At 32.8% G+C, this 27,749-nt stretch overlaps 1 protein-coding gene across 1 annotated transcript; it reads left to right on the plus strand.

Annotated features, from left to right (window-relative positions):
• The first annotated feature begins 743 nt into the window (after positions 1-743).
• LOC136778017 (hypodermin-A-like) lies at positions 744-26,882 on the plus strand. Its single transcript, XM_066734624.1, has 5 exons — positions 744-846; positions 13,047-13,360; positions 13,738-13,843; positions 26,336-26,508; positions 26,590-26,882. Exons 1-5 carry the CDS (start codon positions 795-797, stop codon positions 26,752-26,754), a joined length of 810 nt encoding a protein of 269 aa, XP_066590721.1. The 5' UTR covers positions 744-794; the 3' UTR covers positions 26,755-26,882.
• The last annotated feature ends 867 nt before the right edge of the window (positions 26,883-27,749 follow it).

Here is a 27,749-nt window from a genome sequence, read left to right on the forward strand (position 1 = left end):
ATAACACACCCACACTTTACGATTTAGTTTATCTTTAAGAATATCTGGTTAAAATTAAAGATAACATTGCTGTGTTACATCCTGTATATACATAGCAACTTAGCTCCATATTCCACCGTAGTATGTATTTATGCCTATATAATATATCTTTTCAATTTTTAGTGATTCTGCAGAATATAGTTTTATGATCGAGCTACCTTAATGCAGAATTATTATAAGAGTGATCATTTATTGTAAAAATACTGTAGTCTCCACGCCATTCTATAATGGTGATATTATAAGTGTTGTTTTACATTATGCACTTGGGAAGTCAAAATCTTTAATAATATAAAAACTGTCGATTTAGATGTAAGATGTAAGTATATAGTGTTAAGGAAGAACAATACTAATATACCTCCAGAAATTTTCCCGCTTTCCTCATGTAAGGACACGAATATTGATGCAATCAGAAAATTACCATATAAAAAATCTTTAAATATTTACAACTTTCTTCATAGTGCTTTTATCATGTATATAAATACATGCATACTATGAAAGATGGAAAAATAAATCTATATGACACTAAACAATGTTTGTTAATGATTTCTTTAGCGTATCATATTATTTTATTGTTAGCCTTCCGGCTTTATTGCTACGTTAAAGTCACATGCACTTGAAAATGATATTAAAAATCAGAGATTATTTGCCGAAGTCATATAAATTCTAGTGAATCGTGAGCGCAGTAAAATAATAATATGATAATAATTTTATATAAATACTCATTCTAAGGTTCGCACTTAACAAAACAAGCAACAATGTTTAATAATTTTGCAATATTTTTTGTCGCTCTAAGTGTAGCTTTATTTGGTAAGTAACACATATTAATATTTTACATTTTGAGATAACTGAGTCAATCCTGGTAAATAACTGTTTATAATATTTTGTTTCCAAAATCTGTCGAAAGCAGTTACAAAAGCATATATTATGAAATGCACAAATTCTATGCCAAAATATATAAATTACTAGTAAAATAAAAAATCAATTGCCACCTATTAAATTACATAAAATATTTATTTTAACCCCTTGACTGTCGACGCCATGTGTGTGTATACGTCTCTGCCAAGTGGCCAAATGTTGCTAGGAACGCGTATGCACTTCATTATGATTATTTCGATTAAATTAGCACAGATCTTTTAGCAACTTAGTATTGAAAATTGTTTATAGTATTTGATATTGAGGATAACGGACATAACTTAAGGTGGTCTTAAATTATAAAAGTTTAATTGATTTTCGCAAAATTCAGTACCTAGGTTGTTCTTTTAATGCTAATTAGAATTCTTTAAATTTTCGAGATTCAAAATAGTGGAACTAAAATAACGTGCGCGAACGTAAAAAAATAAAAAGCCAAAAATTTTAATAAAATATAGTAACTAGAATTTTTTGCGGCACTGCTTATAAATTTATCATGAAATTTCTGAAATTAATAATGAATGAAATAGTACGACAAGCCGTAACTTGATATACATTAATTAAAATAATTTACGATAATTGAAGAACGGTTCAAAAAATACGTAATGAATAAACGGTAAAATATTGAACTATATATTTTTCTTTAAAATAACCTGTGCTAAATAGTGATTTATCGCCCCACACTACACTGTATGGAAGTGGCAGGTAGATTTTTGCTTCATTTATTAATTTTTTAGTTTTATTAAAATAGGGACTGCAATATTTATATTTAATATGATAGGGTCTCATTTGAATATTTACAAGTATAATTTAAAATGTTTTTAGAAGATTTCTGTAATTGCTCAGTGAAAATTTGCTACAGAAGGTTCGAAAATTGTTAACAACCCAATTTTTATATAAACTGTTTAATTTTATAAAACTTTTGGCAACATTATTAAATCCGCTACATTAAATATATAATCAATCTTTGATTTATATTTAGGAAACAAAATAAAATCCACATTATACAAATTAAAAAAAAATCGGATTAGATTTGATATTGTTATCGCCATACGGGATACGATATTATATATATTTTTAACTTTAATTACAAATTTATTGTCAGAAGAACGAAATAATTTAAATATGAGGCGTTCCACATCAAATCGAACATCCTGGGACTTTTGCATTTTTTATTCTTTCCATCATTTTTTTTTCTGCTAGTACTGACTGAATTTACCCTTCACGACTTTTTTCAAAATTTTTCATGAAGCCATGCGAAAGATATGAATTTTGGAAAAATAATGATTTTCATTAATACTATATTTTAAATGCTCATTACTCTGTGAATTATAGTTGATATTGATTTTCCTCCTTTTGAATATGTCTATTTTTAAACACACTTTTTAATAAACATATATGAAAATTAATTACAAATACATTACTATGAAGTATTCTCGTATAAACATAAAATTTTCATTTTTAACAATATTTGTATTGATTGATTTTGTTTTTCAGTTTTTTATAAAGAAAATGTTATTTTTTAAATAGATTTCAAGACTAATCCCAAAATGAGTAAATTATGGGAACTATTTTTTTTCTTTTTCGAATTTTCAATTTTATTTTTCAATTATTCGTGATAGTAAAAAAGGGAAAAAGAATTTTATACTAAGAAACTACTGACATTAATTATTTTTCTAACGCATGGTGATTGATAATTATTTAAACAGGGATTTGGGGTAAAAGGTATAAACAAATAAAGTATTTATTATACTAGGTTATGTTTTGTTTATTAAACATTATATAATTTGTACAAGTTTAAATAAATATAATTCGAAATTCAAAGGATATAGAAACAAATGAAAGAAATAATAAGAATCATATTGCACATTTATAATAGATAATCAAATTTACAATTAAATTAACCCTTTAATGTACAAATTTATAAAATTTGCACATTTATTTCAAACACGTGCTATTTAAAGAAAGAAAGTTCTGAATAATTAAAACTCCACGTACATATGTTTCAAGGGTCGCTCCTTCGACTGGTATATTCAAAATAACCAAAATATCAATCTACGCCTTCTATTTTCCAAAAATACAAAAAAAAAACATTTTTTGAGTAGGCATTTTCTTAAATCGAATATTTACTATGTTATCGGTACTTTAGTAACTTCTAGTTAATCAGTTACGTGTTCTCGAAATATGTATTTCAAATATATGTATTCAAATTTTTTTGTTTTTTTTTTAATGTTTTCTATTTCAAAATGGCGTGTGAACGATTATATTTGTTCTACGTTGAGAATATGGCTATATTGCGGATCTTTAAAGTTTTTTTGCAACATATTTATACAAATTACGTTATTCTCAATTTTGTATTATCGATTTAAATGAGAAGGATGGTATATTATCCTAAAAAATAGAATTTGAGGATGGCGACTGTTATGAAACTACTAAAAATAGGTATTTTTCAAGTTTTGTTATATAAAAGAAGGATATAATCTACCAAATACCATTCTTGGCATCATCTTTATTATAAAAAAACATCTTATTTTCAAGCCTGTCTCTCCCCTTTGCAAGATAAGCGACAATCTAAAAGTATCCGCGGTTGAAATTTTAAATACTTTCCCAAAACTACATATTATCTCTTGCTATAGAGTTCCCAATTATTCGGTAACTGAACAAGAATGGAATCGGCTCTTCTCTTCAATCTCAACCCTTGGATCGTGTCTTATCCTTGGGGATTTTAACGCACACCATCCATTTTGGAACTGTCCAAAAACAGACTATCATGGTACCTCTCTTTTTAATGCCATAAATGCAAGTAACTTCATTTTGGTTAATGAACAATCCTCCACTCATATTGACTTCTATCGTAATTCATTTTCCAATCTAGATCTTATCCTCTCATCTCCCGACCTCTTCGATAAAATTGACTGCCAAGTGTCCGACGATCTATGTGGCTCCGACCATTACCCTTTACTAATCAATGTTACCGCTTCCAAACATAAAAACTCCCTTAATAAAAAAAAACATAGAATAACATCGAAAAAAACAGACTGGACACTCTTTCACTCCATTATGTTAGACTCCCTCCCTTTCTTCCTCTCTTCTAAGTATGCAAATTCCAATATCCAGGACAAGTATAACTACATATGGAGCCTAATTGTTGAAGCCACCGAAAAATCTACTCCCACAAAAATCTCTCACCAATCCAAATTTACACACAACCCTACTCCTTGGTGGGACAATGAATGTGACAAAATGATTAGATTACGTAAAGCTTCCCTCAAGAAATGGAGACATTCTCACAAAATTGAAGACTACATAGAATATAAAAAACATGTGGCTTGTACTAAAAAAGCCTTCAAACAAAAGAAAATTGCATCTTTCCACAATTTTGCCGATACCATAAACTTTAATACTTCCCCCTCTTATGTATGGAATTGTTGTAAAATCTTAAAAAATCGATTTGCTCGCATATCCTCTAATCCCTCCTTTTTTCCAGATCCAGATCAAAACCAAAAAATCTCCCTTCTTATAGACAAGCTTGCTCCTCCCTGGGTTCCATCCTGCCCGACAATTTTTGAAACTCTTGAAAGTGACACAGTTCCAAATCCCACTTTCGCTTTTCCTACATGTTCCTCCTCTTCCTCGTCTCCGCATCGTTCCAAATCCTTTCCTTTCACATACCTAAATGACCCATTCCATCCCGAAGAGTTGCAGTTAGCCCTTTCTAAATGCAGTATTAAAGCCTCCCCTGGCCTTGACCAGATGGAATACTCGCTCTTTATTAATCTTCCCCTATCTATTAAAAAAGTATTTCTCGATCTTTTCAATGAAATGTTTCTTTCCCAACAGTACCCTTCAAGCTGGAAAAATAGTCGTACTTTTTTCATCAAAAAGAAAGACAGCTCCAAATTTCGCCCCATATCGCTTACTTCTTGCTTCTGCAAAATTATGGAAAAAATGATCAAAACCAGACAACTATGATGGATAGAAACTTTGGACATACTTCCTCAAACTCAGTCTGGCTTCAGAGGGGGAAAATCATGTTCCGATAACCTAGCTACACTCCTTTTAACGGTGGAGGAATCTTTTCATAAAGAACAGGACGTATTGGCTTGTTTTCTGGATGTTCAAGGAGCATTTGATAATGTCATTTGTGATATCCTAGCCGCTAAACTCAAAAAACTGGGATGTCCAAACAAAATTCTCAGATTTATACACTTTCTCACTTATAGGAGACAAGTGACATTTATGCTTAATTCCGTTGAACACATTAACAGAACTGTCTCCAAAGGATTACCTTAAGGAGGCGTACTGAGTCCACTGCTTTATCTTATCTATGTAGCAGATATCATGAAGGGTCTAAACAGAAAAATTGTTGTTTCACAATTTGCTGACGACATTGGAGTTTTCCTTCCTATTTCATTCCCCTCTCAAAAATTTATTCTGGAAGAATCCATTATGAACATAGGATCAAACTTGTCCAACCTCGGACTATCTCTATCCCCCGAAAAAACTGTCTTAATCCACTTTAACAAAAAAGGGATTAAACCAGGTACCTGCTCCATTAAAATCAACGGCTATAAGATTCCTTCATCTGCATCTACTAAATTCTTAGGTATTATATTCGACTACCAACTTAACTTTAGAACACAAATTGAAGAAATACGTAAAAAATGTTTTAAAAACATTAACATAATTAAATTTATCAGCGGTACAGGTGGGGTGCTGACCCGCACACAATACTCAGTCTATACAAAAGTCTTATTCGTTCTGGTCTTGACTACAACAGTTTCATTTACTTTCCTAAAAAACAACGCGAGCTCCTAGCAATTGAAAGAATCCAAATCTTAGCCATTCGCATAGCAATGGGATACAGAAACTCTACCCCCACAAACATTCTCTTAGGAGAATCCAAAATCTGTTTCCTCGAACATCGCTCTAACTTTCTTTGCAACATATTTATAGCTAAATCCATTTCTTATAATTCTTCTTACATCTCTAAACTTATAAAAAAGCTTATGTCTTCTCCTTACTTGGATTCCATTATCAAATCTTCTTCGACACATCTAACCACTTGCATTAAAAATATACGTCCATACCTTCCCTATATCAGAACAGAAGCCAAATTAACTCCTTTTTTAACTGATTACTCTCCTTGTCTTTCATTTGACATTGACTCGTCTCTAGGTCTCATGCTTAAATCCTCCAATTTTCCAAACCTTCTCTTTCTAGAGCACCTTTCCAATCTTCCACCTAACACTGTCACAGTATTCACTGATGGCAGTAAAAACAATGAGCTTAATAAAGTAGGTGCAGCCTGTTTCTCCCCAGAAATTGAGATCCTCAAACAGGTTAGTCTATGTGGCTACATGTCTTCTTTCACGGCAGAATGCATAGCTATTTTACTGGGTCTTAATCAACTAATTGACTCCACTTTCAATAATATTCACATTTACTCTGACTGTTTGAGTGTCATCAATGCTCTCACCTCTCCTTCTTCTTACCAAGCACATTATAACCCATATTTAACAGAAATTAAAAATCTTATTGGCTATAAACTCAAAAGGAATCACTCAATCAAGTTGTTTTGGATTCCAGCCATTCAGGCATCTGTTCCAATGAGCATGTAGACAATCTTGCCAAACAAGCCACAAAACTTGACATTTCTCCCCAATACCTATGTCCTTGGTCAGACTTTTCACAATCCTTCAAAAATCAAGCCCTCAAAAACAATCTTAATTCCCTTAAGGAGGAGGCTAAATACAAGGGTGTTAAATTTGTCTCACTTTTCTTCCAACCGAAGACATCCCCTTGGTTTTAAAAAAAAAACCTTGCTAGAGACTTTATTTGTTGGGTCAATAGGATTCGTTCCAACCATTACCATCTTGGTTCCTCGTTGGCAAGAGTTGGATATATTCAGAACTCAAATTGTCCATGTGGTTATGATCAACAGGATTTAAACCATGTCATCTGGCAATGTCCATTACTCTACAAGGGCAGAGACAGGTTGCTTGCTTTTCTCAATAAATTGGGGCAGTACCCTCCTTTCACCATAGATTCTTTTCTAGGAGTACCAAATATTTAACCGCTGTTGTACATTCACAAATTCCTAAAAAACCATGAATTGCTCATATAACCCTCCCCTAGCCCTTCACACGATACTAATACTAATAAGACTATGCATTATAACATTATGTAATTTATAGAGCGAAATTGTGTCCTAATTAACTGTACAATGGAATAGCCATTCTGTGACCAAATAGTATTAATGATTTAATGTATTACTATTTATTAATCTTGCTTATAACCTAATAACGGTTCAGAAGTAATTAAAAAAAAAAAAAAAAAATACTATTCTTATGTGTCCCTATATGATCAATGAATTTCAATCTGATGTAAATTTTCGAAATTTAAAATGGTCGATTTAAAACGGCAGACCCGCCATACACCAAAATTCGAATAAAAAGAATATAAGGAGTATTTTTGATTTGGAATCTCACGTAAAACATGACATTCTTTTTCATTCGAATTTTGGTATATGTCGGGTCCGTCGTTTTGGATTAACCATTTCGAATTTCGAAAATTTACCTTACATTGAAATTCAGTGATGATAGGGATACATACGAATGGTATTTGGTAGATTATATCCTTCTTTTACGTAACAAAACTTGAAAAATACCTATTTCTAGTAGTTTCATTACAGTCGCCAACCTCAAATTCTATTTTTTAGGGTAATATTGGATCCTTCTCATTTAAGTCAATAATACAAAATTGAGAATAATGTAATTCGCATGAATATGTTGCGAAGAAACTTTAAAGATCCGTAATATAGCAATATTCTCAACGTAGAACAATCATAATCGTTCAAACGCCATTTTGAAATAGAAAACATTAAAAACAATCAAATTTGAATACATATATTTGAAGTACATCTTTCGAGATCACGTAACTGATTAATTAGAAGTTACTAAAGTACCGATAACATAGTAAATATTCGATTTAAGAAAATGCCTACTAAAAAAATGTGTGTTTTTTTTAGTATTTTTGGAAAAATGGAAGGCTTAGATTGATATTTTGGTTATTTCGAATATACCAATCGAAAGAGCGACCCATAAAACATGTATGTGGAGTTTTAATTATTCACAACTTTCTTTCTTTAACCCTTATGTGCACAACCGGGTACCCGTGTACCCTTTTGGTGCTGTTTATGGTTGTAACTAAGAAGAAAATTGAAGTATCGTATTAAGGCTTTAAATCCCCTTTCGTTATCTTATTATAAAATGAAACAAGTATTGATAAATTCGTTTTTAATTTTTTTAAATAAAATAATTAATGATAAAGTTGAAATACCAAATGGCACAACCGGGTACCCGTATACCCACTAGACTAAAAAAGATGTATTAGCTCAGCTATTCATTATTAACTTTTAAAAATGTTTCATTGGTATAACGGGTATACAGAAATTTTCCGTGACATTTTATCCCCTCTTAATATTTTACCCATCACACACATAAAACTGTGGTTCAAAACCGGTTGCGCGCTGTCTGAGTAATACTCAGACCCTAATTTTTTCTTGTTTCTTAGCCATTCCAATTTATACTAATAGTTGTAGAAACTTTTAAAAAATTTTTTATTTTTGTTGCTTATTTATAATACGAAATTATTTAAAACGTTTCAGTTTGCACAGAAACTTAAAAAATAAAAAAAAATAAAGTGGATACACGGGTACCCCGGTGGTGTATAACGTATATGAAGTTGGTTGTGCACATAAGTTTAAGGTAGTGTCCAGTAAATCGACCGGATTTGCAGGTTTTTTTTCAGCAATTTTTTTGAGTACCTAAATGAAATGCAGAAAATCTGAAAATTTTATGTTATTAATACTATATTGAATTATACAAAAATATATATTTTTTTAATTTTTACGATATTTTATTTAAATTATATGAGGTCAAAGTAGGTGGAAAAAAACATGTGCTGCTAGCCCGTGAGGTATCTCCAGATTGGGTAATTAGAAACAATAAAATGCAACGGATTATTGTGCGTGCGTGTGTGTGTGTGTGTGTGTTCAGTAGGATTGTCATTCTGGCAGGAACTAGACAAAATTAATTTGGTTGAAAAATAACAAAATGGCGAACTTCGAAAGAAAAGGGTACAATTTTTATAGAGTAAATTGGGTTGTAAATTGAAAAGAAATGGATGAAAAGTAATTATTCTAGATCCTGTCAGAATTACAGATGTGTAGAACAGCCTGCAAAAAATTCAGCCCAATCGGTTCAATAGAAAATCTGTTATGCCTCGGGCTGACCGAAAAAACGTGGTTTCGAGAAAAACGCGTTTAAAGTATGGCTATCAGAACTTTCATCCTTAAACTAATCGTCGATCCCTGCTGCGTACAACAAGCCTTTGGTCTTTTCATCCATATCAAGCACGGGTAAATATAATTATATCCTTTCGTATATCAAAAAGTATGCGAAACTCCAAGGAAATATTAATATAATGAATCATAATAGCGAGAAATAACCGTTAGCAGCTGTCGCGCAACTTACAGCGTTCAATTAAGGTCGATTTATACTATACGGCACCAGACCAACACGACACGGCACAGCACCGACCGGCACAGCACGGCAAATTATATGTAGCATTTATACTATACAGCACTGGACCGGCATAACTGGCACAGCAAAATAAATTTTTTATACTCCAAATCCATTGCTGTTTGCTTCAAGACGTGTCGGTCCGTGCCGTTTCCTAATTCAAACTATCCGGCAGACACCTTCATGACCCGGCAGCAACCTGCACGGACCGGCAAAACATTCTTTGCCAGAATGTCGGTCGGTTCGCGCCGGTCGGTACCGTTCTGTTGCTGTACCGTGATGGTCTGGTGCCGTATAGTATAAATCCACCTTTATGCAGCGCTCTTGAATATATGTTATATCTTTGTTAATATTTTGTATGTCGGTTTAAAATTTATTCATCATATTCTAATGTTGGTATACTACCGAAATATGAAAAAAAAAAAATTCAACACAAACAATTAGACTACTACCTTAAATAGCACGCGATTGAAATCAATGTGAAAATTCTGTAAATCTGTACATTTAAGGGTTAATGTAACTGCAATGATGCAACCAACGCTGATGGAAAGAAAAAAATGTCGTAAATATTAACGGGAATCCGTATACCGACATTACAGAGCGAAAACTATTTCGCATGCAGCTTCGTTATTTGTTGACGGATTGTAAAGTTATTACAGGTTTTTGGAAATGCCAGAAGCTTATCTACTAAGTTACGTTAGGAAAATTAACAAAAAATGAAAAAAAATTTTTGTTTAAATAAATATATTAACATTATTGAGAAACAACAATTAAATCGCAAAATCCCCCAACGTACTTTACTAGATAATGTTCATACGTTTCCAAAAAGTCCACATAAATGCAAATCCGTCAAGAAATGACGATGCTGCATGCGAAATAAATAATGGAAGAATTTCGTGTTCGGGAAGTCGCTAACACGAAATTCTTCCATTATTTATTTCGCATGCAGCATCGTCATTTCTTGACGGATTTGCATTTATGTGGACTTTTTGGAAACGTATGAACATTATCTAGTAAAGTACGTTGGGGGATTTTGCGATTTAATTGTTGTTTCTCAATAATGTTAATATATTTATTTAAACAAAAATTTTTTTTCATTTTTTGTTAATTTTCCTAACGTAGCTTAGTAGATAAGCTTCTGGCATTTCCAAAAACCTGTAATAACTTTACAATCCGTCAACAAATAACGAAGCTGCATGCGAAATAGTTTTCGCCCTGTAATGTCGGTATACGGATTCCCGTTAAGCAAAATTATTTGTGCGAGATTAACATAAACTTTAAACAGTGTTATTTACAAATCAACCTATAAGCAATATTGAATAAACTTTAAATTAATCTTGCACACACAGTTTAGTTAAAATCTAGTTAACTTTTGACTTCCCACCACAGCATTTGCTGGAGATCACTGCAGTCAAAATAATTTAAATTTAATTTGATCACAGGATCATAAACGTGCGGTACTAGCTCTTATTATTCCTCCCATCTGCAATTTCTGAATTTCGAATTCTCTACGTATTTACACCTGTAAAAAAATAGACGAGGTTTACTAAACGGAACTTAACTAAGTATAATAAACGCTTTATTTGTTTATACTTTATACTTTAAATCACTCTACAGGGTGGAACGTTAACGTCCCACTTCCTTGAAAAAGTTGACTCCTAAGACCTTTCTAAATAAAACGCCCCGTTGGCCGTTATTAAATCTAGCCACTGGTTAAGGAGAGGTAAAAGATTAAATTTTGTATGCAATTATTGATTACCCATATGATTGCAGTAGTATTGGAATGTACGTGTGACAAGTGCAACTTGCAAGTATCAGAAAGAAGTTGCTGCTATGACGTTTCATTCTCCCCCTTTATTGATTTTTTCTGAATCGATGAGAAGTTGTTGCCGGTTTGCTGTTTTGCCTTTTTATTGATTAATGGCAAATTTTCAAATTTAATTCACGTTTTCGCGCAAAAAATAACGCGTACGCGCAATTCACCTACGGAGAATCCTGGTTAAATGTTATTGCACGTCCCTATACAATTTAATTTCCGATGCCAAATAATTAATGGGCAAATCGGTATATTGCAAATAAAATTCTATGAGGATTTTACAAACTTTAAACCAAAACTATGCTGCAGTCAATGAGCGCTAGCTTGGGCACATCAGAGCGCTCATGGGCGCTCATTGACTGCAGCACGGTCTTGGTTTAAAGTTTGCAAAATACTCATAGAATTTTATTTGGAATATACCGATTTGCCCATTAATTATTTGGCATCGGAAATTAAATTGTATGGGGACGTACACTAACATTTAACCAAGACTCTCCATAGGTAATTTGCGCGTACGCGTTAGTTTTTGCGCGAGAACGCGAATTAAATTTAAAAATTTTCCATTAATCAATAAAAAGGAAAAAAATAGCAAACCGGCAGTAACTTCTCACCGATTCCGAAAAAATCAATAAAAGGGGAGAATGAAACGTCATAGCAGCAACTATTCTCTGATACTTGCACTTGTCAAACGTACATATCAATACTACTGCATTCATATGGGTAATCAATAATTGCATACAAAATTTAATCTTTTCCTCTCTTTAACCAGTGGCTAGATTTAAAAACGGCCAACGGCGTTTTGCTTAGAAAGGTCTCAGGAATCACCCCTTTCAAAAAAGTGCGGGGTTAACGTTCCACCCGTATAAATAATTAGCAATCACCATGCGTTAGAAAAATAATTAATGTCGGTAGTTTCTCAGTAGAAAATTCTTTTTCCCGATTTTTATTAGCACGGATGATTGAAAAATTATAATTTAAAATTCGAAGAAGAAAAAAATTGTTTCCATCATTTGCCCATTATAAGATTATTCTTAAAATATATTAAAAAAGTACCAGTTAGTTTATAAAAAAGTTAAAAAAAAAATCAATCATACAAACATTGTTAAAAATGAAAATTTTATGTTTATATGGAAAAATGTCATAGTAATATGTTTGTAAATAATTTTTAAATATTTTTACTAAAAAGTGAGTCTAAAGCGAAGTTATTAAAAACAAGAGAAAATTAACTCGACAATAATTCATGGAGTTATAAGCATTTAAAAAAATAGTGTTAACGAAAATTATAATTTTTAAAAAATTCATATCTCTTGTATGGCTTTATAAAAAAGTTTGGAAAATATCATGAAAGGGGCAACATCCACCAGAATACTAGCAGAAAAAAAATTATTGAAAAAATCACAAATGCAAAATATCAAAGGTGTTCTATTTGGTGTGTATTTAACGCCCCATATACAAAAATATAAAATAAATTTGAATCGCCTAAGCATTTTGAACCCCCTTTAAGGATATCGAGACCGACAATCAAAGGGTTAAAGAAATTTTTGCAAAATTTTTAATTATTATGGTTATTTCATTCTATCTCATAATAGTGCAATAGCTGCTTAGATAACTTATTTAACTGGTTGATTGTATTTACATAGCACCTAATGTCTCGTTAAAATATCTTTCGCACAAATTAGATATATTCATATTTTTAGGCGTTCTGGCCATTGAGTTTAAAGGTCCATCCTTTGGCGAGATTGCAAATGCCAACGAGGCTCCTTATATGGCAGCTATAATACTAAATGACAAATTTCATTGTAATGCTGTCATTATTAGCAAAGATTTTGTAATGACTTCGGCAGCCTGTGTTCTTCATATTAAAGATAATCTAGACAATATTAAAGTCCGTGTTGGATCAGTTAAGCTTTCGCATGGTGGTGAAATTCACGCAGTACAAGCTTATTATATACATAATATAAGCAGAACCCAAGCCGATCCTGGTATTTTGTACACACTCGGCGCTTTAAAGGTAAGTCCTGTTTATTTATTTAATTGTGCAGGTTTTAACACCGAAATCGCATCAGAACAGAAAGAGAACAAGAAGCACATGACGGGGGCTGAGGCACATGGTTGTTCAGAGATCAACAGAGAGTGGGATCAAAAGTCGGAGAAAGGGAGAGCTATATTCTGGTAGATATTTGGCATATGAACCCCTTTCCTTTTACCTTTAACGCTACACGAGTAATCACAAGTTTTTTTTGTCTCTCTCTCTCTCTCTCCAAATCTCCGGACAATAGTTCCTCTGTCCTAGCCACGCGCGCACGTGTGTTCTCTGTTCCCTTTTGGTAATGGTGTGCCTTTTGTGATATACCCTGTATATCGCAATAAAGAACAATATTGTTTCAGCTGAAGACTCCTATCGATATCAATTCTTCACAGAAACCTATTCAATTTTCCAAAGCACCGGAAGGTCTTTATAAGGACCTAGTCGCACGAATATTTTATGAAAATTGTAAGATTTTTTTATATATAAATACTATAACATCTAATTTCTAGTAGAATCTTATTAGACTTCTCCCGCTTCATAGATTTTTAATTGTATCACTTTAATGCAGCTCAAAGTACGCTGTTTTTAATATTGATTGTGTCAATATTATATGATAGAACTATTTAATTAACTATGTTGTAAATTATATCTTTCTATCGGAGATAAATAATTAAAAAATGTGTATAAATTTAAATAAATCGAAATTTATAGAATTATTAAGACTTTATCAAACAAGTTTATATATAATGTATGTAATTGTGTTTACATAACTCTGTTGTGAGGTATCGATGCAATTTAATCTATAAGCATTTCGAGAATAGAATTGACATTATTACAGGTTATACCAACAATGATGTTTTTAATTTTAACCACATATTTTTGGGACTAAATTAAGTAGAAAAGTCCTATACTATAAGGGTCCGGAGAAGCATCATTGCTGAGATAAATTAATTTTAAACCGATAAAACAAGGTTTTGATTTAATGGAAAAATTACATTATTCTCATTTTCGTAGACAGTTCCTCTTAAAAAAACAAAAGAATTTTGCACTGCTCGATCGATCCTTAATGTCGTACACGTAAACATACACGCACGCAACTACGCCGATTATTAAGGGGATCCATTGCGCGTCGAGAAAGTACTTCGAAATTATCTTCTACAATTTAAAAAATTTGAATATATTCATGAGGACCAAATTGGCTCGTATTGATCTGCTTAATTAACGTAACGGCTTATTTTCTGGATAAAAACAAAATTTTTTAAATCGGATATTAATAATAATATTTTATTTCCCATCAATAATTTCGAAAAAGGGAGCCTTTACGACGTTGCGCCAAACTTCAACGAGTAATTTAAGACCAACAAGAAGCAAATATTCCCATAAATGTAGAAGATTTTTTGGAAATACTATTGTAGCGCAACAATGGCAAATTTGCAAATTTTTCCTTGTTGCGCTACAATAGTATTTCCAAAAAATCTTCTACATTTATGGCAATAATTGCTTCTTGTTGGTCTTAAATTACTTGTTGAAGTTTGCCGCAGCATCGTAAAGGCTCCCTTTCTCGAAATTATTGATGGGAAATAAAATATTATTATTAATATCCGATTTAAAAATTTTTTTTTTTTTTAATCCAATAAATAAGCTTTTACGTTAATTAAGCAGATCAATACGAGCCAATTTGGTCCTTATGAATATATTCAAATTATTTAAATATGTAGAGGATAATTTGGAAGTACTTTCTCGACGCGCAATGGATCCCCTTAATATTAACTCCTGCCGTTCTACTATCCTGATCCGAGCACCGTATAAAATTTATTTATCGTCTATTTTTAACAGAATCCCGATAACCTACTTATTGATGCTAAAATTCTAAACAACAACATTGTTTTATTTGAAGGAAACTGACATGGTCCTAGTAATAAATTTATCATTTCGCCGGGGAATATGCAGTTAAGTAGAAAAGACTTACTTTCTTGCCATAAGTAAGTCTGCTAATATTTACAGCGAAATTATTCCAAATCTGTTTTCGTTCGTCAGTCGCCTGAAGTAATGTTTCGTCACTTTATCTCGTCAGTCATGTTAAATCGTCGCTCTTTGTCTATACTATTTTAAAAACTGTTTAAAATGTCTCCCCCCTGCTTCGATACAAAACCGCGCTCGTTGCAGCAGTTCTGTCTATACGTTGTCCATCGTACGTTCGTCTATGTTTGCAATCGCCGCCTTTAAACGTTCGAGCGCTACTTTCGGCGAGCAAGGCATTGTAACATAAACTTGATTTTTCAGGTGACCCAAAAAAAGAAGTCCAGCGGTGTCAAATCACGAGAGCAAGGGTGCCACCTCACAGGTCCTCGATAAGCGATCCATCGATTTGGAAAATAATCTTCCAAAATCGTGGAAGCTCGTCGAGTGTTATGAGGTGGTGCACCGTCCTGCTGAATCCACATTGTGATTCGCAGGTCTAACGGTACATCTTCAAGAAACCCAGGGAAATCTTCCATGAGGAATCTCGCATATGCTTCTTCGTTAATGTTCTTTGGAAGGATGACCGGCCAGATCATATGAGTCCCTATTAACCCGGCCCAAGCATTCAATTTCCACCTATGCTGGTAATTTCTCACACATACGGCGTGTGGATTAAACTCGGCGTAGGTATGAGAGTTATGAAAATTGAATGTTCTGGCACGATTAAATAGGGACTCATCAGTGTATAAAATTTTGCGACGAAAATCAGGATTGACTTCTGATTGTCTCAGAAGCCAACTACAAAAATTAACGCCCCTTGTGCGAAATCACTTTCCAAAAGATCCTCAACGGGTGTTTGATCTTACGGATAGATATTCTCATAGCCTTGAGATTTCACTGTACCATCATATACGAGATTTTGACTTCTCGAGCTATTCGGCGAGTGCTTGTTATCGGGTCAGCTTCTACTAAATTTAGTACTTTTTCCGTAACGCATCTGTCACATATGTTATATCCGCCTTTCTCTTGTTTTGGAAAAAAAGAACCCGTATCCACCAATCTTTGATAAAGGTCTGTAAATGTCTTCCTATATAGGTGTCGTCTGTTTCGATATATTTCTGCGTAAATTCTCGCTGCTTCTGCCACCACTCCTCGAGCTTCTCCCAGGATGAGCATCATTTCAGCGTGTTCTGCATTGGTAAATTCTGTATTTTTAAAATAATATCAACTATTACTTATTTTCCGGGATATGCAGTTCACTTCCACTTTATCCGAAAGATCCGAAAAGACCGATTGTTTATTATTGTGACACTTGACAACGCATTAGAAGAAGATGCCGAAAGATGCTTTATCTATTTATTTCGAGAACATGCGACTGGATAAAATGTCGAATTTTATCAATGAAGAGTATGCAGAGATAATGCTCATCCTTCGAGGAGCTTCAGGAGTGGCGACGAATATTTACAAGCAAAAGTATCTAAATCGCAGAAATGTTTTCTAGAATTTTATAATTAATAATTAAATCACAGGGTTTTTGTTAAAAATAGATGAAATAGTATATTGTGAAACAAGTGCGAGAAGCATGTGTTACACTTATTACTTTTTGAAACATTATGCGAGAAGTTTAATAGAGGCCCGAATTTACATATGGAACTTAAGCTTAGCACGATCTTAGGTAAAATCAATTGTCTTACTTTAACTTTTAATGCAGTACTATGTGCGGTCTTCATCTTAAGTAAATTTCTAAGCTGAAATTCGAAGCAAAAAGTGGTCAAAGGTGATATAAGGTGGGCGCAGGCCCCAACAGGGATCGAGGTGGCGAAGCCCCTCGCGGGGGGTGGGTGCGGGGTCCTCACTGGGGGTCAAGGGGGCAAAGCCCTTCGCGGGGGTGTGGGGGCGGGGCCCCCACTGGCGGTTGAGGGGGCAAAGCCCCTCGCGGGGGAGTGGGGGCGGATCCCCCACATAGAAAGGGAAAAACTCTAATTAATTTACATAAAACATCACATTCACGATTTTCAATTTTTCGATAACCGAATCGTTGCAGGACGTACGATTAGTATGAATACAGATGCTTTTGCCCTGTAGACTGTACTGGAAACTGTCATTTTTCATGGGAAGTGGCTTGCTTCATTTCTGCTCACAAAAAATTGAAAATCGTGATGTTTAATCAATAAAGTATAGCTTTCTTTTTATAATTTTAGGAGTCTCCAATCGATGCAGAACACAGTTGCTGCATAATAAAATTAATAATTAACTATTAAAGCTTTCTAATTAAAAAATGTTAAAACGATTTTTAGATGGAATGTTAAAAAAAATAATCGTTATTAATCAGATTTGTATAGATTAATAGAACATCTATAGATAAAATTAGTACAATTAAGTTTCATTAAAATATTTCTTTCTTTTAATAGAAATGTTTAATTTTCAGAATGTTCAAAGATCTTATCAATTGTGCACAATTATTTGTACAGTGTGAGAAACAATAGTTTATCACTCGAAATTGCTTCTCGCACGCGTTTACAAAGAGTGCGCAAAACAGCTGCTTCTCGCACGCTTGCCTTGCATGAAACATCCCACTTCTCACATAGTGTTTCAAAAAATAAATTTCATACGGTGCTCGGATCAGGGTTGTAGAACATTAAGAGGTAATATTAATAATCGGCGTAGTTGCTGGCATGTGTTTGTGTGTGTACGACAATACTGATCGGTCGAGCAGTACAATCATCTTTTGTCTTTTAAAAGGGAACTGTCAACAAAAGTGAGAGTAAAGTAATTTTCCAGTTGAATCGAAACCCTGATTTATCCGTTTTAAATTGATTTATTTCAGCAATGATGCTATTACGGTATTAATGATATATGACTTTTCGACTTAGTTTCTGCTCATGAATATGTGGTTATAAATAAAAGCATCATTGCTGATACACCCTGTATAACAAGATTTGGTAACTAATCGTGATTGATTTGCCTGTTGAGGTGATAATATTTGACGAGGTTTATCTGCAAGGAATGGCATTTTCAGAACAAATCCTTTATTGATTGTTTCATTAATAGTATCACAAAAACTTTGATCAACTAAAATAACATCACCGTTTTCGAACGCCGACCAACTAGCATATACATCATCAATCAATAGTGCATTCATAATTAATGCATTATTTTTAAATTTTTTATAAGGATTCCAGACATTTGTAATGTAATCCTTTATGAAAACCCATGATAGGTTAGACTAAATTACGATGATTGTGGCCGGAATAAGTTTTTCTTTGGAAGTCGAAATTATCAGTTTTTCGAATAAATAAATAAGTTCCATGGAAAATCACAATGATCTTATCTTTTGATAGTGCGTGGATTCATATTGCAATCTCATTATTATGCTGTAGTATCAAATCTCGGGATGCTGACAGTGTTAAATATTCTGCACATAAAGTATTAATGAGTATTTGGCGACATAAATCTCCATATGAAATTATTGTTTGACACGTAATGCTATAGCGTAGAGCTAATTCATCAAAGGTTTATCTACGGCGTAACCGTAAAAGTTATACTCCTAAAGCAACCTCCCTATCGTTTACTTTTATATCTATGTGTTTCATAAAAAATTAAAAGATATTTAAATTGTTCACAAATCAAACTTGTTTCAAAGATCAAGAGATTGTCTTCCATACTACTAAAAAATATACAATTATTATTGGCTCTTTCAATCTAATTATACTTGCAAACGTCTTGAAAGAAAAATGTGCCTCTTCAGCAGTTAAAAGTACACTGACCATATTTGTATTGCAGCCGCTTGAAATAATTGAATTATTAGTATCCCAATGGACGGAGCAAGCGCGCGCGTGTGCATCATACTTAATATATATTTATTTTTGTATATACAGGGTGTAACAATGATGTTCGGCCAAACTTTAAGGGTGGTTGCATGACATCATTGTAAACATTTTTTTTTAACAAACCTTTAGTCTATCTATTTATCTCTGCTTCCTCTAGGTTTTCGAAGTTGGCGCGTTTCAGTACCATGTGCAGGGCCGTAACGCCTCTCATATGCCTGGCTATAACCCCACCAGCTTTCACTACACCACAATTCAGTTAACTTAAATTCACATTTACACAAACCACAAATAAATATCGTTAATGACTACGTATTGATGACTTACGATATCAATTGCACTGTTAGTTGTACTGCTGCTGTATTGTGTTTACAGTACAAATGTTGGAAATATTTTCCGTTAACGGCAAGCACTTTTCACACCACTTGACCATTGGAATTCGTACTTTATTAAAAAATGTCTAATTTTTCTTAAATGTCATTGAAGGCTATAATGATACATATCTGCTGTAAATGCAATACAGCAGCAGTGCAACTAACAATGCAATTAATCATAAATCATTAGTAAGTGATCATTAATAATATTCATATGTGATTTGTGTGAAAGTGAATTTAAGTTAACTGATTTGTGGTATTGTGAAAGCTGATGGGATTTTTACCACGCATATGAGGAGCGTTGCGGCTCTGCATATAATATTGAAACGCATTAACTTCGGTTGTCTCAAGGAAGCAGGGATAAAGAGATAGACTAAAAGTTTGTTAACAAAAAATGATCATAGTGATGTCCTGCAACCACCCTTAAAGTTTGGCCGGACATCGCACATTATTACTCCCTAGATATTTTATGGCATTCATTTTTTAGTATACAGGGTGGACCACATAATTTGCCCCAGCCAGTGAAAGTCCGCTGGAGACATGTGGTGGGGGGCTACGCTTATAATTGGGAGTTGATAAAACGCAGTGAGACGGCAACATTTCTAACGTCGCTGCTATATCACTCATAGTAGTCTCTCTCTCTCTCTCTCTCTCTCTCTCTCTCTCTAGAAGCCAATGATCAATCGGTGCTTCAGAGAGAGAGAGAGAGACTACTAAGAGTGACATAGTAGCGACGTTAGAAGCGTTGCCGTCTCACTGTGTTCCGTCAATTCCCTATCATACGCGTAGCCCCCTACCACATAGCTTCAGCAGACTTTCACTGTTTGGGGCGAATTATGTGGGGTCCACCCTGTATTGGTGGTCTCAATTAGCATAAAAGGAAAATAATTTTCCCAAAGTTTGAAGTATTGATGTCATCCATGTCGGCCGTAATTATAAAAAAATGCTTTTTGGTTTTTCTCAATTATCTCCAAAACGGCTGGGTCTACAGTAAGCTAACAAATAAAGGATGGACAAATGATTAAAATATATCCAATTATGTACAATTAAGTAATTCTACTAAGGTTGTTCGAGCGCCAATGAAATTTCTTCAGAATTATTTAAATTTTTAAAGAAACGTTACTTAGGCTTAAAGGAATAATCTACTAAAATATAGAATGATATTACCGATGATATATGCAAGAAATAATTATTGGAAATTGGCACTTTTAACATGTAGCCAGATGGGCAATCTAAACAGTTTTAAGAAACTTATAATGTCCCGTATTGCAATGACTGCTCAAAGCAATACAAAACTGTAGTAATATATTTCAAATTATAAGCAATTATTTAATCACCGAAAATGTGTATATTACCGATAATAATCTCCTATTATTACTCGTCAAAAATTAAAAATCTCGTACTTGTCAATATTATGTATGGAAACGTAGCAACTACTCAGCTCATATTCGCGTATTTCTTTTAATTGTTTTAAAAGGTTAATAAAAATGAATAAAAATAACACTTAAATCATATATTTTTTACAAATTGACTTTCTATCATAACCAGAATAAGTAAAGTACTACTTTCAATTTTGTAACTCCCTGTAACTCTATTTGACTAGAGTCGCGCACGAACCACCTTAAGCGACCTAGGTGCTTCCATTTATAAAACAAAGCTTAAACTCACCGCCATCTCTTCATTCTTCGAGGAGATATAACAATTTTTTTACATAATCTACCTACTAATACAGTAATTCTCAGTTTTTTAAATTTTTGGGTTGGTGTTACGATACTATAAATAATTTAAATGGTTTTTAATACAAAAATCAAGAGAATTAACGCCTTAAGAGAATTTATTTATGTAGAGAAATGTTCAATTACTTTGTATAAATAATTTATTATCTAAACCAAAATTTGATAAATGCAATTAATTAAAATGTGAAGTTAAAATTAAATATTTGTATTGTTTTGTTAATGTATAGGATAATATTCATACTACATAAGAGCTGGCTGTGTCACTTACAAAATTATGAAGGACTCTGGTGCAACATAATTCGTCAAACAATTTGAAACTCAGAAAATCGTCGAAATTTAGGGCTTATATTTAATAACGACGAAACTAAATCCAGATATTTGAGTTGGCAGCACTGAGAAATATAGCTTTAAACCATTATCAAATAGAAGAACGTATGTACAAACGTAATTCCACTTGAACGATTCTTTTAAACCTATATTTAATGTGATATATATACGATAATATTTAAGAATCCCTTAAGGTTAAGCGTTTAGCGACCTTTATAATACGATCACATATTGTTAATAACCTAAAATTGCTAGATGACTTTATTCTTCTAATTAATTCTTATTAACCTAATAATGTTTGAATATACGTTTTTCAATATCCATGTTTAAAATGTTACCGTGTGATTGATTTCACTAAAAAGAAATGTTGGAACCGCTGTTACTTATCCTTTTTGGGGTACTGGTTTTAATGGTAATAATTGCAAGTTTCTGGCATAAGTTTTATTATGGAAAAATTATAAATTAAAAATAAACATAATTTTTTTATACCAAAAATTTTGTTCTTAAAGTTATTTTGGTTCTCTACTTGTTTTACAAATTCAAACGAATAAATTTACCATCCATAACAATTATAGTAAAAATTGTTGGCTTTATATTATTTTAATATATTTTTGTGCAAAGACAATGGCGCTGGGAATGAAAAATATTATTTTTTAACGTCACCATTTTTTTATCGAATACTATTGACTTTGGCAAAAATTGTTTACTAATGAAATTGTCTTCGAATCATTCAGATAATTCCCTTAAATTTTTCAGTTGTTTAGGCAACTTTAAGGAAACTCTAATTTTCATTTTTTCAAAAGTCAAAATTTTATTAACAAATTCCGAACAAATTTAAGGGTATTACCAGATTGATTTTAAAACAGTTTCCTTATGACCGGAACACCCCGTGTGACGACCGGTTTTTTCATCTTTTTTCGGGAATTTTTTTTACAACAAATAATAAGATACAAGTTTAAAAATTTGATTCCATATTTATTAATATTTTGATAATAATCTTAAATTTTTTAATTATAATATCTTCATAAATAAATGTGTGGTACCACTCCTAATTCATCCATGTCGAAAAACGGATATCAATTGTCCCCACGATTCCGGCTGATTGGCTTATCTAAAATTAATAAACCAAACGGCATTTTAATCTGTAGGATTGTAGGTATAGCGCCAATTTTGACTTTTTGAAAATTTGGAAAATTGAAAAATTTACATAGGTTAAGAAAATTCGATTTTTCAAGCTTTCTTTTTCGATTATTTTATCACGTAAAATAAGCGGCTTGGAAATTTTAAATTACCCTAGTTTGTCCTATACCTATGAATGTGTTGAAGATACCACTCAAATTTCAAAGCAATTGATCAAGCCGTTTTCCTGATATCGTGGAAATCAGTTAGAAAAACATAGATTCGAGAAAAATACGTTTGAAGATTCAGTTAAGCTTACTCACTATTAGTTTGCGTCTGGACCATAAAGAGTTCCTTCTTAAATCTTAACTTCTAACCTCTCTGTATACTTTTTTTTAACCCGTTTCGGCCGAAAACGACATTCTCGGTACACCGGTCTTTCAGAGCTTATAACTAATGTTGTAATCATTAGCAAAATTTGGGCAATACATGATTTTAAAGCTTAAAAATTGTCCTTTCCGATGGTAAAATGGAAATTGTTATAAAATATGGCTAATTATGTGAAGATATCATTTAAACACAAAAAGAACAGAGTTTTTTCAATCTTTTTTTTTTAATCAAGTTTTCAAAGATTTTTCCTTCAACAAATAACTTTGGACCTTTTTAACCAGTGGAATAATTTTCTAAAGTTAAAGAATACATTATTCAACAATTAATTTTTCTCTGCGGTAATCTTATAATGGCGCCCAAACCGCAAAATTTTTTCCAATACATGTATGAATTTTCTCCTCGTAAACGAGAAACTTATCAGCAGAGTGTTAAGAGGAAAAAGTTTTTATAATCTTTGAAAAAATATGTCTGAATTTTTTCAACGGGTTTTAATTAATTTTTTTGTTTCCTAAATGACACAATTTTAGCAAAACCGAAAAATTGCTCAAATCGCTTCGAAAATATTCTGATATATTCTTCAGTTAATTTTGAAAACATTTTATTCTTGTCAATTTTTTCTTAAATTAAATCGCATCTATCGTCTGTCTGCCGTAAATACTATTCACGTTGCCCAACTTTGACCAACATGGAGGTCGACGAATTTAGATACTCTCTTTATTTCTTTTTATACTTAGATGTTTTATTATACTATTTCATGAACCTTTCACACTTTCCACATTTTCACGAAATATGCGAACAGATTCAAATTTCGATGAATGCAAAGAGAAATGAAAATTACGAATGGTTCTGTCGAAAATCGTATTGAATAAGAAAAAATTGTTCCCTTGCAGATAAAAAATATTCCAAATCTGAGCTTCCAGTACTTCTGTAGTGCAAAAGTAACAAAAAATGACAGAAAGCACCGAAAATGAACAGAGTTACCAAAATGTATCCCGAAAGCGAAAGAAAATGTTATTTCGAATTTTATAAATTCTTTATTCAAAAAAAAAGTACGTTTTAAGATAAAATTGAAAAAAATAAAATTTTTGCAAAATTAGCTCAAGAATAAATAAGAATTTTTTTGCAACGATTTGAGGAATTTTTCGGTTTGGCAAAAATTGTGTTATTTGCGAAACAAAAAAATTAATCGAATCCCGTTAAAAAAAATTCGGATGTAATTTTTAAAAAATCTTAAGAACTTTTTTTTCTTGGAACTCTGCTAATAAGTTCCTCGTTTACGAGGAAAGTATTCATAAATGTTTTGGCAACATTTTTGCGTTTTGGGCGCCATTTTAAAATTACCGAAGGAAAAAATTAATTGTTGAATAATGCATTCTTTAAGATCAGACATTTATTCCACCGGTTAAAAAGGCTCCAAGTTGACTACTAAAGGGAAACTTGAAAATTCAACTTTAAAAAAAAGAGTGGAAAAATCATGTTTTTTGTGTTTAATCGACGTTTATACATAATTAATAATATTTTTTAGCAATTTTGAATGCACTCTAGAAAAGTGCAGATTTCAAACTTTAAAAATATTTACCTCTCAATTTTTTTAACGCTTGTAAAATTAGTTGTGAGCGGTGACAGAACGGTGCACGTTGAGTGGCATTCTTAACTGAAACGGGTTAACGCAACCACTTAAAAGCGTGCTTAATGTAATGTATTTTAAACATTTGTCTATCCTTCAGTTATCGGCTTGTTGTAGGCCCATCCGTTTAGGAGATAATTGAAAAAAGCCAAAAACCATTTTTATATGATTACGGCCAGTATGAATGATATCAATACTTTAAACTTTGGGAAAATATTTTTCTTTTTATGCTATTTGAGACCCCATATAAAAGAATTGAAAAGCTTTAGGAGCATTTTTAATATTAAATCTGGATAGACCCTTCGTTCTCAGAAGAACGAAATCTGAATTTATAATAATATAAAATATAATTGAACCACCCGAATTGCCTGCGTATATATAGCTCACTGTAGACATTTTGAGTTCGTTAGACAAAGGGTATATTTATGGCCCCTTCAAACCATAATTCAACATAAGTATTCGAGCATTCTAAAAAACAAATTGTCTTTTTCTGAAAAAACAAGGCTACCTATTCATGAACCTACCTTGTATACGTATCGAATATGACGACACACTTTTGGGGTGTGAGTTAATAGGGGAGCCTCGTGTAACATCACGAAAAATTAGCAGATTTTGGGATTTTTTTTTCAGGGATAAGGGAATATATAATCGAATTGCTATTTTTGCTGTTGATTATATGTATTCTCAAAAGTATTGTCATATTGTTTTTTACATTAGTTAAGTTACAAAAAAAGTTATTTAACTTTAATGTTAAAGCGTCCGCATGAACATCCTTAAACGGCGTGACGTGTAGCTTCCCTAAAAAAGCAAATATTCATGTTTTTCTATTTTTACTACAATCCTAACAAAATTCCTCTCTGGATGAACTTCGTTTCATTGAAAAAAAAAATGATAAATTAAACATAAGTCTCAACTGTGAAAAGTAAAGTCTAATTTTGACATTTTATTTGTTCATTTTTAAAATAGATTACTAAATATTAATTCGCAAAATATTTTTAATTTGAGGTTCATCTATAGGGGAATTTTATTGCCTTTAAAATAAAAAAAAATTTAAATCGATTGAGAACTTTTCGAGTTATGCGTTAAGCCAATACGGAAAAAGTGGTTTTGAGAAAAACGCATTTATAGTTTCCAGTAGGAAGGATACTCTCAGCTTACGAATGTTAACAGTATCAATAACTGTTGACTATAACAAATAGTTTTACCAAACTTATTTGAAATGTAGTCTTAGACAATGTATAAAAACAAAGTTTAACTGTACACAGAAATAATAAAAACTGTTGTTTCTAGCGGAACAGTACGCTCCCCGTAAGCAATATTATTGCATAACGTACAACTACAAAAATCTCTATAACTGTGTACTCGGCTCGAATTTTAATATAATATTTTAATGGTAATATCTTTAGGATATGTACTATACATATATGAAAAAAATCGATTTTAAAATCTTATTACATGAAGCTCCCCGCTTAATACATTATTTTGAAAAATCTAATATATTAGCTATACGTTTTAGATATCTATTAAATTTGGTTTAATTTGTTAGAAGTATTTAAAGAAAATTATCTCTAATTAGCACGTTAATTAATTAATAGGGCACGGACAACTTTTTGGCTGGGGAATCGACGCAAACAGCAATTCTGAAGCTACACTGCGAAAAGCGGAAATAATAATTGAAAGAGTTCCTCACTGTAGAGCTATGATCATTGAAGCTGGCTTACCCTATTATGACCATTACTTCTGTGCTTACGGCAAGGATGGCCTTATCGTAAGTATTGCATAGAAATTTGTTTTCATAAATCTCTAAAATCTTTACCAAACAAGCATTATAAAATTATCAATATTTTAGGGAAATAATGGTGGTGTTGTAGTTTTGGATAATAATCCTATTGGAATGGCTATATATAGCAACTTACCCATTACAAATACTCTAGGTGCAACGAAAGACGGCAACGTCTTCATTTATGTCGATAAACTAAAAGGTTTCATTGATCAAATGCTAAAAAATCCTTAATACAAACTTTTAGCTATATCAAATGTATTGTTAAAAAAGTAATATGATTTATAATACACATAAATAATTTGAATTGTGAATAGTAATAATGTTAATAAGAAAATAAAATGAAAATATTTTTTCGCAAATTTAAGATTTTAATTTACTCACACTCAATATGCATTAACCCTCGAACCCAACACTATTACCGCACAATAAAAATCTTAATTAAAAGTTTTTTATACCCCGTTACTTTCGTGAATCTGCGACACTGTAAAATTTTAGCTACCCTTAACTAAACAACGTAAATATGTAACTGCTGTTACGTACTGGGGAGTCCTGGCCGCCTATCGGTCGAGTTTCAGCTGACTTGACACTACAGTCTGAGTCAGTAGAACCGCTGATTAGGTTTTGCGACTCACAGTACAATGAACTAAAATATTACACTCCGAGCGGTAAGAATGTAATGAATTGACAGGATTCGGGGTGAATGATAGTATGTATATACATACGTTGGAACAGCAGATTTGACACAAAACTATGTATTTTTAGGTATTACAATTTTACTTACAGTAAACGCTAGTTATGATGCAACAGCATTCGCAGTTTATTACTATTCTTTACAACTATTAGAGAGGAGTAGTGGTAGCTAGGGGGTTCCTGTGACACGGGGGTGAGGGGAGTGCGGGTGTGCGGGGGGGAAGTGTCTTGGGTTCCTGTGACACGGTGGTGAGGGGAGTGCGGGTGTGCGGGGGGAAGTGTCTTAAGAGAGCTGGGGTATATTGGGAGATGAGGGGGAGTGCGGGTGTGCGGGGGGGAAGTGTCTTGGGTTCCTGTGACATGGAGGTGAGGGGGGTGCGGGTGTGCGGGGGGAAGTGTCTTCTTAAGAGCTAGGGTTTATTGGGTGATGAGGAGGGTGCGGGTGTGCGGAGGAAACGCTTTGGCTATGGGGAGTTAGAGAGAGAGAGATCCCTCTCACCCTCTCTTTCTCTCTTAGAGTCTCTCACCCCTCTCCC

This window comes from Prorops nasuta, unplaced genomic scaffold (genome assembly GCF_024137725.1).
Source record: "Prorops nasuta isolate Cenicafe-Biocafe unplaced genomic scaffold, Cenicafe_Pnas_1.2 PNAS00013, whole genome shotgun sequence".
NCBI lineage: Eukaryota > Metazoa > Arthropoda > Insecta > Hymenoptera > Bethylidae > Prorops > Prorops nasuta.

What these genes read in the sequence shown, in the direction of transcription:
- LOC136778017 (XM_066734624.1), top strand. Translation starts at nt 795, where the DNA reads ATGTTTAATAATTTTGCAATATTTTTTGTCGCTCTAAGTGTAGCTTTA. An exon ending in ACACACTCGGCGCTTTAAAG is followed by an intron (nt 13,361 to 13,737) that starts GTAAGTCCTGTT and finishes ATATTGTTTCAG; the next exon opens with CTGAAGACTCCTATCGATAT. An exon ending in ACGAATATTTTATGAAAATT is followed by an intron (nt 13,844 to 26,335) that starts GTAAGATTTTTT and finishes ATTAATTAATAG; the next exon opens with GGCACGGACAACTTTTTGGC.